This window comes from Myripristis murdjan, chromosome 18 (assembly GCF_902150065.1).
Source record: "Myripristis murdjan chromosome 18, fMyrMur1.1, whole genome shotgun sequence".
NCBI lineage: Eukaryota > Metazoa > Chordata > Actinopteri > Holocentriformes > Holocentridae > Myripristis > Myripristis murdjan.
Genome location: NC_043997.1, coordinates 25,615,682 through 25,628,417, shown reverse-complemented (window position 1 = coordinate 25,628,417; position 12,736 = coordinate 25,615,682). Strand labels below are relative to the sequence as shown.

The following is a 12,736-nucleotide window of genomic DNA, read 5'->3' as shown; positions in this document are numbered from 1 at the left end:
TATTGAAAACTGGGTTAGGGTAAGGGTTAAAAAAAAACAAACAAACAAACGAACAAAAAAAAAAACATATTAATTCACATTCTGAACATTTTCCCAGACTTTGTGCTTGATGTTAACTGCTAGGATCGAAGGGCCTATGTGTGTATTTGCAAAGGTTGATATGGGGCTGCACAATTAATGGAAACTATTAAAATCACAACATGAATCTTGAATCTTGAATCAATTAATGGAAACTATCAAAATCACAACATGAATAGGTGCAATATCCAAATCTCAAGCTTTTTGATGAAGGTAAAATGGGACAGTGTAGCATTACAAATGAAGTGCTGTGCAGCCACAGAGGAATACCTGAACACCACAATCATGCTCTCCAGACATGGAAAAAAAAGAGAGAATTTTAAAAAGAATTTTGATGCAAAACACTCAAACTAATATCACACATCTCACTGCAATTGCAATATCAAATGTTGCCAAAACCCTCTGCTGCATTGTCCTGGGCCAGGCCACACCCACCCAGTGATGTCATGGCAGGTGTTGTTCATCAGGTGTCAACAGACCAACAGGAGCCCAAATATGGAGTTTTCATATCATCATCTCTGTCCTAGTCTGATTTAAGCTGGTGTTTGAAACGTGAATCATTTTATCTGCATGTTTACACGCTGAATTCTGCTGCTGCTGTCCAGCCCACATCATTATTACCTCTCCTTCCTCTGGCTTTCCTGATGAATTTACAAGTTTACAAATTTACATTTTAATTATTAAAAGTGCTGAGAGTTATGGAAATAAAATCAGGACTCAATTGTAATAGGTGCCATCAGTTCTGTGTACTGAGATCTGTAAACGTGCTCTGAAAATGTCACAAATGGCTTGATGGTAATTTGCAGATGCGTCAGGACTTTGGAACGGAGTTAGATGGAGCATGAGCGACTCATTAGATTTACTCAGTGCATATAAGTCTGCAAACAAATCTCTGCACACATTTGCAGATGTGATTATACATTTCCAAATCCAATCACACACTTGCAGATCACGGTGCATATTTCCAGATCCCAACAGAAAACACATTTGTGTGTATTTGCAGATCTGTTATGCAATTGCAGTAATCTACTTTTTTCTTTTTCCATAGAGAATAGAGGGCCATCATAGTTGGCTGACCACTTAGTTGTTAGGAATGTGTGTTAAAGAAATAAGGAAAAGCCCATTCATTCATTCAGACCATCTCCTTATAGATCCAAAAGTCTCAAAAATGCCAGCAAATGTTTATATTATTACTATAATATTTCTATACATCTCTATGTGGATCTTGCTTTTTACCATATTCTGCATTGCACTCTGTCCTCCTGCTCTCTTTCTCTCTCACGCTCAGCCCAACCAGTTGAGGTAGATGGTTGCTCGAGGTTTTTTCCCGTTACAAGGTTTTTTTTTGGTTTTTTTTTTTTTCATTGCCATTGTCGACAAGTGCTTGGTTACAGGGGAGATTTTGTTTCATGGGATGAGCCAAAATCTGTTGGCTCTCTGTAAAGCACTTTGAGAGAAGTTCTGGTATGACTGGATGCAGTACAAATCAAATTGAACTGAAGTGAACTGAACTGAATGAATGATGGAATGAGTTGTGAGCCCCATGGCAAACGACCTGCTGTGATGTCACTTAGTGGGCGTGGCCACAAACACAAACATGCCCTCAAAGTCTCAACCCCTAGAGAGCAGTGCAGTGTATTTTCTTTTTCCTTAGGTCCTGTACATCCGAATATATAGTTGGTCAGTTTTCCGGGTAAAGTGCAGCTTAAAAGGCTACATGCAGAAATCAGCAAAGCACTTTGTAAAGGCCTGGAATTATGCATCCAAAGTTTTCCACATTAAACTATTGTCTTAAGTCATCAGCTATCAAAATAATAAGCTGAAGTGTAATGATGTTTCCAGGTCCAACTCAAAATTAGCTTTGCATAAAGTTAAGCTTGTGAGATAAATGGTCCCATCTAGTGTTTCAAAGAGTACAGTAATACTGTATTGATCCCCAGAGAATGCATATTAATAAGCATCTTGATTATAAAACCTATTTTTACTTGATCTTTTACATAATCAGTGTCCAACTGGATTATTTTTGTCCACTGTCCGTGATCTCTTCTGTGATCTCAGGCTGGTGCGCCCTATGGCTGTCATTACCAAGAAGGACAAACTTTATACAGAAAAATGTATACCAAACAATGAAAAGTCCTTTATTGCCATCAGAACATGAGTGAGAAAACCAGAGACAAAATCTGATAGTGAGGAGTTGACTGTACAACTAGCATACACACAGACACACACACACACACACACCCGCACATCCGCGCACACAGTGGCCAGCAGTCTCAACAGGACATGAGGGGGGCACAGATACATGAGGGAATACAGTACTCACACATACACAGTGAGGTATAGAGGTCAACACAAACATCCGAGATAGGGCTCCGTCTTCCTCTCACACACATGCAACTGAACCGAGGTACAAATACTCAAGTGCTCGTTCATACTCGGACTAAAAACACAACATACACGTGAGCAGAAATGGATTACAGCAGCATCTGGGTCGTCGTGATTCAACCACACTCATTCATCTGTCTCTCAAAACCTTTGGTCATGTGGACACTTGTTTGTCATGCACCGTGTTGCCCACCCCTCCCCCCCCCCCCCTCCGTATTCAATACTTGTGATTCCTGTACTAATGAGCAAAAGGATGGGCCCCTTACTGGCTCATATCCACTGATAAAAACTAGGACATCTTGGGCATATGAGCGGGGAAATGTCACAAATAAAGTTTTCTCTTCAAGGTAGAGTTTCTAGGTTGGACATTCAATGTGTACATTAGCAGCAATTCTAGTGACTGAAACAATGGCTTTGTAAGTCAGATTAATAACACCCTTCCTCATGCACAGGACAGGCACCACCTACTACTCAAACTAACACCATGCAGGTTAGAAAAATAGACTGCAAACTCACAAGACAGAGAAATCAAAGTTCATTTCCAGAGGAGAGGTTGATTTCACTTCCATTTTTTATTTAATATTTTCTATGATGTGGAAATAACAACAAAAAAAGTTGAGAGCGGTAACCAAGACAACAGTAACAACATGAGCCGAGAGCCACTTGAGGTTTTGAGTCCCTCTCTTACTCCATTTGCCAACCCAAACTGCCAGGTACAAGACAGCCACCTCGCTTGCTTTAAATTCCCCGTTGCGGCCGCCTGCTTCGCGCCACGCGGGCGACCACGCCCCCCCCCGCATCTTGCAACTGACTCGCAGCCGCGTGCTGTTGCGTCAACCGCGCGACGTGTACGTCCCGTGTGTGTACCTGTAAGTGTGGGTCTGTGTGTCATGTGCGTGTATGGCTCTCCTCTCATCTGAAGCTGTGCCGATTCCCACAGTCTGCAGTCTCCTGGCCCACCCGCCGGCAGCGCCCGTCCAGAAGGTGGTCGCCCTTGTGTGCGTCCGGAGCCGCGCGCTGCAGTGGTTGTCAAGACACTAGTGTGGCTGGAAGCTAGCACTGCCGCCTCCTCCGACACGGAGAAAGAGGCACGGTATAAGTTCTCTTTTGTAAGTCTAAATTCGTATTTCAAGTCTCGTCTCGGTCTGTCCTGTCTACAAGGCTGCGTGGGCGCCGCCCCGGACCCCCTGGAGACCAAGAGAGGCGGAAGTGACGGGCCTGTCTGTCTGGTAGAGACGCCTCACCTTGTGACCCGCCCAGGGCTACGTTACATTTTGTTACCTCACCCTCCCTTGTTTAGTTTTGTGGTTGCCAAATATCTCAACTGTGCGCGCACACATACACACACACACACACACACACGTGTACATATGCACACACATACATACACACACACACATGCGCATTGACCCCTATGCTGTCCACTCTGTTACTGAGGACAAGCGCCTTGAATTTCTTGTTTGGCACCAGACTACTTCTTCTCTGTCCAGTCTCTCTGTGTCACTGCATCCCCTCTGCACTCGTCTACTCATCACTCCCTCACAGGTCTGTTCTCTCCTTGGAACAAAAAGGAAAAAAAGACCCCTCATTCTTTTCTTTCTCGTTAAACAAAAACAAACTTAATGGAAAAACTCAAGTGTTTTTTTTTTTTTTTTTTTTTTTTTTTCAAATTCAAGGCACAATGTCTGTCAATATTCCAATCTGTCTACCTCCGCTCCCAGGTTCAGGGTGTGAACGTCGCGTCGCAGAAGCTACTGGACTGTCCGCCCGCACCTCCCTCCCTACAGCTAACGTCACCACCTCTCCTGTCTGTAACTTTAACACTGTTAAGAGACGCGTCTGTTTCAGTTGAGAGAGCGACTGCCGAGTCCAAACCAGTGATAAACGACGAACAAAACAAACACAAAAAAAGACAAAAATAAAGACAACAGTTTCAAAAACAAAACACAAAAAAGTCTCGTCCTGTTTCTCGTGTTTCAGTATTTCTTTGAAAATCAAGTCACATCCACCAGCTCTTTTTTGGCAAGCTAGTTGTTTTTTTTTTTTTTAAATAAGCACTAAGTACTGATAGATAGGATAGCATACACCGTTAACGTGTGTTTTTAAGTAGATGCGGTTGTCGTTTTTTTGTACTTTTTCACTCTCATAGTATGAATTCAGGTATTTTGTCAGGTATTTTTCACTCATCTGTTTAAGGTTTAAGTTAATGCAAGCAGGGACAGAGTTTGCCATGAAGTCTTGCTCTAGACGTGGGGTCGCGAAGGGCAGGACCGTTTCTTTACGAAACCCCATTGACCAAGGTCAGGGTCTCGCTGGCAGAGGCCATGCCATTGCTGGGGGAGCGCTTGGAGGGCGTTCGCTCGTCCTTCTGGGTGCTGGTCCCGTTCTCCTGGGTGGGGAAGACGGTACAAATAGGTGAGAATAATTCTGCAATCGGACTTGGGTTACTGAAATCCAAGCTGTGTGTTCTCAGGCGTACCTTGGGCTCAGGGCCAGCGTGGTTTTCTTTCTGTGGCAGGTTCTGTCTGCTCTGGGACTCAGCACGGGATATGTAGTCAGCAACGGTCACTGGAAAAAATAAAACATTGAAAGCTGTTAGCTAAGAAAACAGTTAGGGAGCTAAAACCCACTGCTAAAAACTATGTACACTGCAGACAAAATTGGGAGCATATAATATAAAATTCTTGGATTGTGGATATTTTGTCTTTCATTTTAAAGCTGCAATATGCGACTTCTTGCATTTGCAACAGGTATCAGGGACATATACACTAAGTACTGTATATTCAGCCTTGTGCTGAGGTAGGAGGGAGGTAGTTAGCAGGGACGTCATAACCACAACAGCCTCAAGCCTCAAGCCAGATGCCGGTCAAAATGCGTGACAAGTTGTAAGGTGATAACTTGGCCAACTGAGCATGGTTAAAAGTTTTGGTCTCAAGAAGAAAAGCTGCACATTGTAGCTTTAATTTTGTGTTTTCATATATTTACACATTTACCAAATAAATGCAATCAATGCAATTACTTTGTCTAGCAAAATACAAACACACATTTTGAGGTCTTTCCTCATGACACACAAAGCTTCTGCTTTGATCCTGCAGTTTTCATAAAATTGCTAACAGCATTCCTCACAACAACTAGGGGCACAACTAGCTCAATTCATCACTGTGACAAGTATCTGGTGAGGAAGAACCAATTCAAAAAGCCATGGTATCCCCTAAAGGAAGCCCACCCACACTAATGTAGTAAGCCAGGAGCAGCCAAATAAGAAGATATTTTCTGTCGACTACATAACAGATTTAAAATAGAAATGATGCAGGTTAATTCTGACAGGGAACAGGGTTCACTCAGAAAACACGGTGACTTACCACTGTCACCTGGCTGTCTGTCACGGCTGGCTGAGCCTCCTTCTGGGCGGTTGCCACGGTTACGGCGGCGACGGCTTCTGTTGCGGCGCTGAGGTCGGCCTTCCTCATCTGGCAGTCAGATGAAAGAATACAGGTCAGTGAGGAGTGACCACTAGGTGAACACCATGCTGTTTCCACAAACAGCTCCGGCTTTGTATCATCTGCAGCCTTCAGTTATGAGCTCAGATCAAACTCAAACTAGGGATGCAACTATTCAAAAAGTAGTGTGGATGCATCTCTATTATAAACCATGACAGCATTCAAACCCCCCATCCCACCACCCAAACAAGTCATTCACAGCAAAAACTAGACTGGGACACAAAATGCCCTAACCTAGTCCGTTTTCGTTGGGGCCAGCTTGGCTGTCTGACTCTGCGGCAGCGTCCATTACGCTGGGCTCCTGGTCGTTGCGGCGACGTCGGGAGCGTCTCCGACGGTCTCCTCCTCCCATGCCCTCGCTCATGTCTGTGTCCGCCAGCTCCCCCTCACCCTCCAGAAGGGAGTACGGGTTGCTGTCTGGGTCTCTCAGCACTGGAGATGAAACAAAAAATAATTAGCACTGGAGACTAAACCTCACCATAGAGCTGTGTTTGATGAAGATTGCCTTTTCTATAGACATATACGTTTTATTAAATCTCAACATTGCTAAAAGATCAAATGTGGGTGTACCAAACCAAGTTAATTTATCCTCATGAGTTAATGCTACTAAAGGCATGGTAACTGAGACAAGACACAGCCGTTTAATTCACCAGGAGGGATACGGGATGGAGGTGAGTATCATAAATTACATCAACTAGATGAATTATGATTTTAAAGTTGGATTACCTGCATTCAAACTACAAAAACACATTCAGTCTTGACCCAATTTATCAAATAGTGTTTAAATGATTAACCTAATCTAATTAGGATAATTAAACTGAGCTGTGAAACACCAGGCTACCCGTCTTTACTGAGCTTAAAGTGAGCATGGGCTTTGACTACCTGAGCTGATAGAGTTGGAAGGCCTGGACGCTGGCCCTCCACGGCCTCGTCCTGTGTTGGAGCCTCGGCCCCTGCCACCCCGCCGAGAGCCCCTCTCATCTCCGCCAACACCACGTGGCCGCTGGTCTCGCTCAACATCCTCAGACTCAGAGGCGTTAGACAGCTCAGAATTTGTGCCTGGAGCGGGAAATAGAGATGCAAACAGTAAGAAGAGGTATTTATTTGTTTATTCATTCATTCATCCATGAATACTTTTGGAGCAACACAAATACCCCTTTCTCACCATATCCAGAATACTGGCTGTTGGAAGCCCTGCGTCCTCTGCCACGGCCCCCATAGGTGCGAGAGGTGTGGAGTGAGTTGCTGCTTTCGTCTGTCAGGTAGCCTTTCTCCCGGTCGGCACCGGGGCCCCCACTTCGACTAGGGGGGGCACGGTACCCCACCCCAATCTGACGAAGCTGCTCATCAATCTGGAGGCGCTCTAGGCGAAGCTGCTCCACTTCCTACAGGACAGGAACAGAGACACATTGTGTTTGGAACAGGTGTAGCTAGGAGCCAAGAGATTTTATTGTTGACATGAAGATATAATAGTGGTGAAAAAAAAAACTATGATTTGCATAGTCTTCATGATAAAGATCTGATTTTTGCTGATTTAAAGGTACATAAAGTTTCAAATGGGAGGGAACCCCTTTATTTTCGAATATTAAGGCTGAGGAAGGATAATACCGCTCAGGTTTATGCCAAAATGAATAACCGACAAAATTAATGGAACATTTTTAAATACCTTTCTTGAGATCTAACATTTTGGCATCAATGTACACAAAAACTTAAACAATGGATGAATGAATGGTGAAATGTTCTCATATTTTGGGTTATGATGGGGTAAAAGAGTTGTCCTGAACTCCTGAGACAGTTATTTTCTTTTGAGAATTAGGTGGCATTCACCATTTTTTTTTTTTTTTTTTTTTAACCAAATTCTTTACCACACAATGTATATTAAGAATACATGTTTGCTCATTTCTTGGGGATTCCTTTGACAAACCCTGATATTTTTCTTGCCTAAAGTGTGCAACTAGTTACCATGTGACCATAAACAATCACCAGTCACAGGACTGGTTTTCTGGTTTGTCATGTTTGATGAACATACTTGTGAGAGGTCTTGAAAAGAATTGGAAAAAAAAATGTTGAGCTTTTTTTATTTTTAATTTTTTTTTTTTTTTTTGCGGCAAAGCCACATGGATTATCAGGTGGCAGGAGGGGGTGGCTGTGGTGTCAAAGGGCCAGGCTGAAGTGCACTGACAGCAGTTCCTACGGTGGTTTAGTGGCGGCTGAAGTAGATGGGGGAGGGTGGGGGGCACTAACTTCAGAGTGTGACAGCTGCCTCCACCAACAACAGCTGAACTTTTAGGGAGGTGCAGAGAGGGGTGTGAAGGAGCAGAGGCATGGTGGGGGTCTAGTGTTATTTTTAGATGCTGAGGGTCCAGATAGCTGGTAATCTAAACTCCAGCGTCCCCTTCACCCTGAGCCCACAGAGAGGGCACTATTTATAAAAGCACATGGGGTAAGGATAAAATGAGGCACTCTCAGCAGCTTTTCACACGTGGTGCTGGGCAGAAGGAGGGAGACAGGTGACCCATCTGAAATGATCTGACACACTAGCACCACGTTCTTATCCCTATCAGCCAACAGAGCTGCCCTCCTGGCAAAAGTCTTCCTCTGCTAAGCGTCCAGATACGCTACACAAATATTTGACTTCAAGCACTTCAAACTGAAAACAGCTGCAATGGATGCACGATAGAAATGTTGTAAAGCTGCGACTGAGATGTTTTTGAGTGGCAGAAGCAGAGGCAAAAGTTGTGCTGCCATCTACTGGCAGCCAGTGGTAGATAGACTGACCTGTAGATAGGCCACATGGTACTCCAACAGCGCCTGAGCGTTGCTGATGTTTTCTTTAGTTCCCACGAACACAAAGGGGACCATGCCCTGACAAAACAGGAAAAGAGACAAGGAATGAGCATATGTTTTATCACAAAGGGTTGTCATTATTAGATACTGAACCCTGTTCCGCAGGGACAAACCACTGATTTCTATATAGTTAAAGACTACTCAGAGGGAAAAATTTAAGTGGTGAATTAAATATTTGTGGAACCATTGGCATGCTTAAAATTAGAGAAGGCATTCTCAACAAAGAAAATAAACCCCTTATATACACAATGTCACCCACCACCCCCATATATAACTGACATATACTGTATAAAGTGTGTGCGCCGAAAGCAATAGAAACATCAATAGCTAGTGACGAAACAAAAACACAGCCAAGGCAGCAGAAAGGAACAATGTCGAAGCAGACAGCACAGAGGACATCTACACCCTGCTACAGTTGGATTGGTTCATTGTGTGTGTGGGGGGCAACTGTGAGACCAGCTGAGCGGTCCATTCACCTCCTTCCTGCTGGCAGACTCGTCCCTGCCAGCCCCCTGCCTGCCTACCTCCTCCCGGGGAAGCTTTTTGTCGTTGTCTCCCTCGATCCGCACGCGAACCACACCCGACTTATCCACGATCTCTTGAATGACTTTGCCGTTCTTGCCGATGACTTTGCCTGTTAAAAACATTCAAAAACTACGTTGCAAACATATGTGTCATGGCTATAATTAAGGTAACTATATTTGCAGTAATTTAAAAAAAAAAACAAAAAACAAAAAAACATGTTGCCAAAAGTGCAATGCCATAATTTACAAAATGAGCCCCCTTGGCCACATTATATGTTGCCAACTCACCTACAAGGTTCCTGGGTACCTGGAAGTAGTCCTCCTTGAACTCAAGATACACTCTGGCTTGCTTCACCGCCTCTGGGGTCTGTAATGAAACACAAAAACATCAGACTTGGTCTGTATTATAGTAATAAAACTGATTTGTTGAACACCTCTCATGCAGAGGGCGTAGCTCCTAACAAAATGAAGAGATGAAATGTTAATATTAAGATTAACAAAGAACCCAGAATAAATTAACCATGAGACAAATTAAAACAAGGACAAAAAACTCAGTAATAAAAAAAAAACATCAATGCAGATACGCAAGAGAAAGTAAAAACAGAACCTAAACATGCAGTCACACATAAACAGTGATAAACTACCAATTCCATGAATTTTCTCACCCCAAAGACACAGGAAGTAATTCTCCACCAATACAGCCCTTTCTGCTAAATGCAGCGTACCTCTCCGTAGATCCTGAAGGTACAGCTCTCCTCCTCCAGTTCAATGGCCGTGACACCAGGCACCTTCCTCGCCTGCTGGATGTTGGCGCCGTGGGAGCCGATGGCGAGGCCCATCAGATCCTCCCTCACCCTCACCTCCTCCTGGTACGCTGATGCCAACTGCTTACTTGTCTGGGAGGAAACATGTGGTTACTACGTGTGCAAATGTGTAACATCATTTATTTTGTGTGTCTGACAAGGTGTGGTTGAGCGTGTTTACCTCCAGATGTTTGGTGGCTTCTTCGTTGCGGGACATTAGCATGAGCTTGGTACGGATGCTGCGGAAGTGCATGTCACTCAGAAGAGCTGCACGCTTTACTGTTGTTTCATTTGTAGACTGCAAGGATGTGAAAGGAAACAAAGCTCAAGTTAGAGTTTTAAAAAGACAACCTCATCCAAAAATAGAATTATTCTTCCTATAACCATGGATCATTCAATCAATGTTTGTGTATATTAGCAATTATCTTCCAAAGCACTGATCCAAAAAGACACAAATCCTAATTGATCATCGACCAGGAGGCCAATTCTGAGCTCACGCTTCACTGTGGACTCTGTTCTGTTTTGCTAATTGAAAAAAACAACTAGTGAGGTTAAGGAGGGGGAAATGTGATATGCCACATGAGCTGGAATCAAACCCACCAATACCATCTATATCTGGTATGCATCCTAGGCTACTGAGACATCCTGATATCCCTCCTCATAATTCACCCATTCAACCAAGACTATCTTTATGTCATGGGACAATTAAAACTATGAATTAAAAAAAATGTTTTTTTTTTTTTTTTACCCTAATTATGTCAAATTATAATCAGTGAAGCCGAAAAATGCAGATTCTTGCTTTAGGAAAAACTTAGAAAAAATGAGACTCTGGAAGATACCTCACCCAACTGATTGAGGTTTGATCTTTAAACTGAAATGACCCTCATGCTACCTGCTTAAAGCCTGTGCCTTTCAAATGTGAAGGGAATAGGCCTAACCCCATATATTTTTATATAGTGATTAATAAGCACCACAGAATTTATTAAAATTATGAACATAAGATTTTAGAATCAGGCCATCTTGATGATTAATGCATGGGTTGATGTTCTGTTTAAATGACACTTTGCGGCGTACTAACCAGCACAATGAGTTCATGTGACTGGGCACTGTAGAAGATGCAGTTGGCTCCGATGGCTTTCCTGAAGTCTTTGTGAATGTTGTCATTTGCACAGCTGTTGATAACAAAACAACCCACATGAGAATCAGCGTCATTATTCACTTGGCAGCTACTGGTCATTATAACAGCCGCTCACTGAGACTGTAAGGTGACAGCTAAACACTGAAGGGAACCTGTTCAAACAAATAATCATCCATTAAAACACCTCAATTGATAAGAGTTTTTACTTTTGTTGCAAATTAATCTGGCCCTGCCCAAAGCCCTAAACACACAGGAAGTGTCAGACAATAGCCTGAACATACATACTTATTTCTCTCAATGGCTATAGGCTTTTGAAAGTGTATTAAAACCATTTGATGCAGCTCCCAGCTTCAACTCATCTATTCAATTCTGGCCTGTCAACACAGGGAACACCACCAAAAGTGTCTTGCATCCCTGAATTGCAGGTAAGCATAGATAATATGAAAATTTAATTTCACAATTATCCTGGCTAAAATAAGTGTCATTGACAACATTATCCCGATAATCATCAAAATATGCTTAAAACCCTAAAACCCTAAAACATACTAGAATTACTTCACCTTATATTTTGTTAAGAAACAAATATTTTTATGATATCACAGATAGGACACATCTTTTTTCAAACTCAGACCCTTTTCAAGTCACTGTGAGGATCTTCATGACATGACTCAGATATTAAAAGAATAGTGCAGTGTTGGTGTTACAGGTAAATTCAAGAGCTGGACACTTACATGTCTCTCAGGTCTTCTGGGACAGGGATGGGGACCTTGTGGAAGGAGTTTCGAGAGGAGGGGCTGTTGGGGTTGAGGGGCCGGATGCGCTCCGATGTGACGATCTCATTGTATGTGGCGTCGCATGCTGCATATTCAATCACGTAGAACTGAAAAGTTGAATGAGACAATGGTTCTCACCAGTGTAGCTAGAGATGACAAAAGTGCAGCTAAACAATTTGAAGTTCAACAGCTTAGTGAGCTGATGCGAAATATTACTAAAGAAACACTATTGTGTTAATAAAGCTGCCAAGCTGAATAACAAACCACATACATTCAATCCCAAAGATAACAATGATTTAGTTGTCAAATTAAAAATTCATGGGTGTCCCTCCTAAAGTTGATCAAAATGATATTTTGCTTGAAAAATGTATTTATTCTACAGCTTCATTCATTTGATTAATGAGGCAATACTCATTTCTGAGTTTCATCTGATTTCACAGAAAATGTAAAGAGAGAACCAAAGCACAGCAGAGCGAGAGGAAAAGAAAGATGGAAAAAACATGTAAAAGCAAGAGCCAGGCTGAGAGAGTGAGGCAGTGAGATGAACACGGCACACTCCATGCTCAAAGGGCAGAATTAAAGCCATCAGTCAATGCTAGACATTCCTGCAGGCCCTTATCACGGTGCTCCAAATAACAGCACTACACCAGCAGCAGCTCCCATGGCACAGGAGCACTGCAAGGCTGCC

General features: G+C 43.0%; 1 protein-coding gene across 2 annotated transcripts in view; it reads right to left on the bottom strand.

Moving 5' to 3' along the window:
- Positions 1-4,054: 4,054 nt before the first annotated feature.
- Positions 4,055-12,736, bottom strand: part of fxr2 (FMR1 autosomal homolog 2) — a 17,689-nt gene continuing 9,007 nt past the window's right edge. The window contains exons 5-17 of one of the 2 annotated variants that reach the window (XM_030075912.1): positions 12,007-12,155; positions 11,216-11,309; positions 10,319-10,435; positions 10,060-10,230; positions 9,623-9,701; positions 9,287-9,444; positions 8,742-8,828; positions 7,129-7,348; positions 6,846-7,022; positions 6,198-6,395; positions 5,826-5,933; positions 4,943-5,031; positions 4,055-4,852 (exon numbers count right to left, since the gene is read on the bottom strand). In XM_030075912.1, the coding sequence (XP_029931772.1) occupies positions 4,742-4,852; positions 4,943-5,031; positions 5,826-5,933; positions 6,198-6,395; positions 6,846-7,022; positions 7,129-7,348; positions 8,742-8,828; positions 9,287-9,444; positions 9,623-9,701; positions 10,060-10,230; positions 10,319-10,435; positions 11,216-11,309; positions 12,007-12,155 (1,758 nt within the window). In that variant the 3' untranslated portion in view covers positions 4,055-4,741. The remainder of the gene's footprint in view (positions 4,853-4,942; positions 5,032-5,825; positions 5,934-6,197; positions 6,396-6,845; positions 7,023-7,128; positions 7,349-8,741; positions 8,829-9,286; positions 9,445-9,622; positions 9,702-10,059; positions 10,231-10,318; positions 10,436-11,215; positions 11,310-12,006; positions 12,156-12,736) is intronic. The other variant, XM_030075913.1, reaches the window with a different exon arrangement.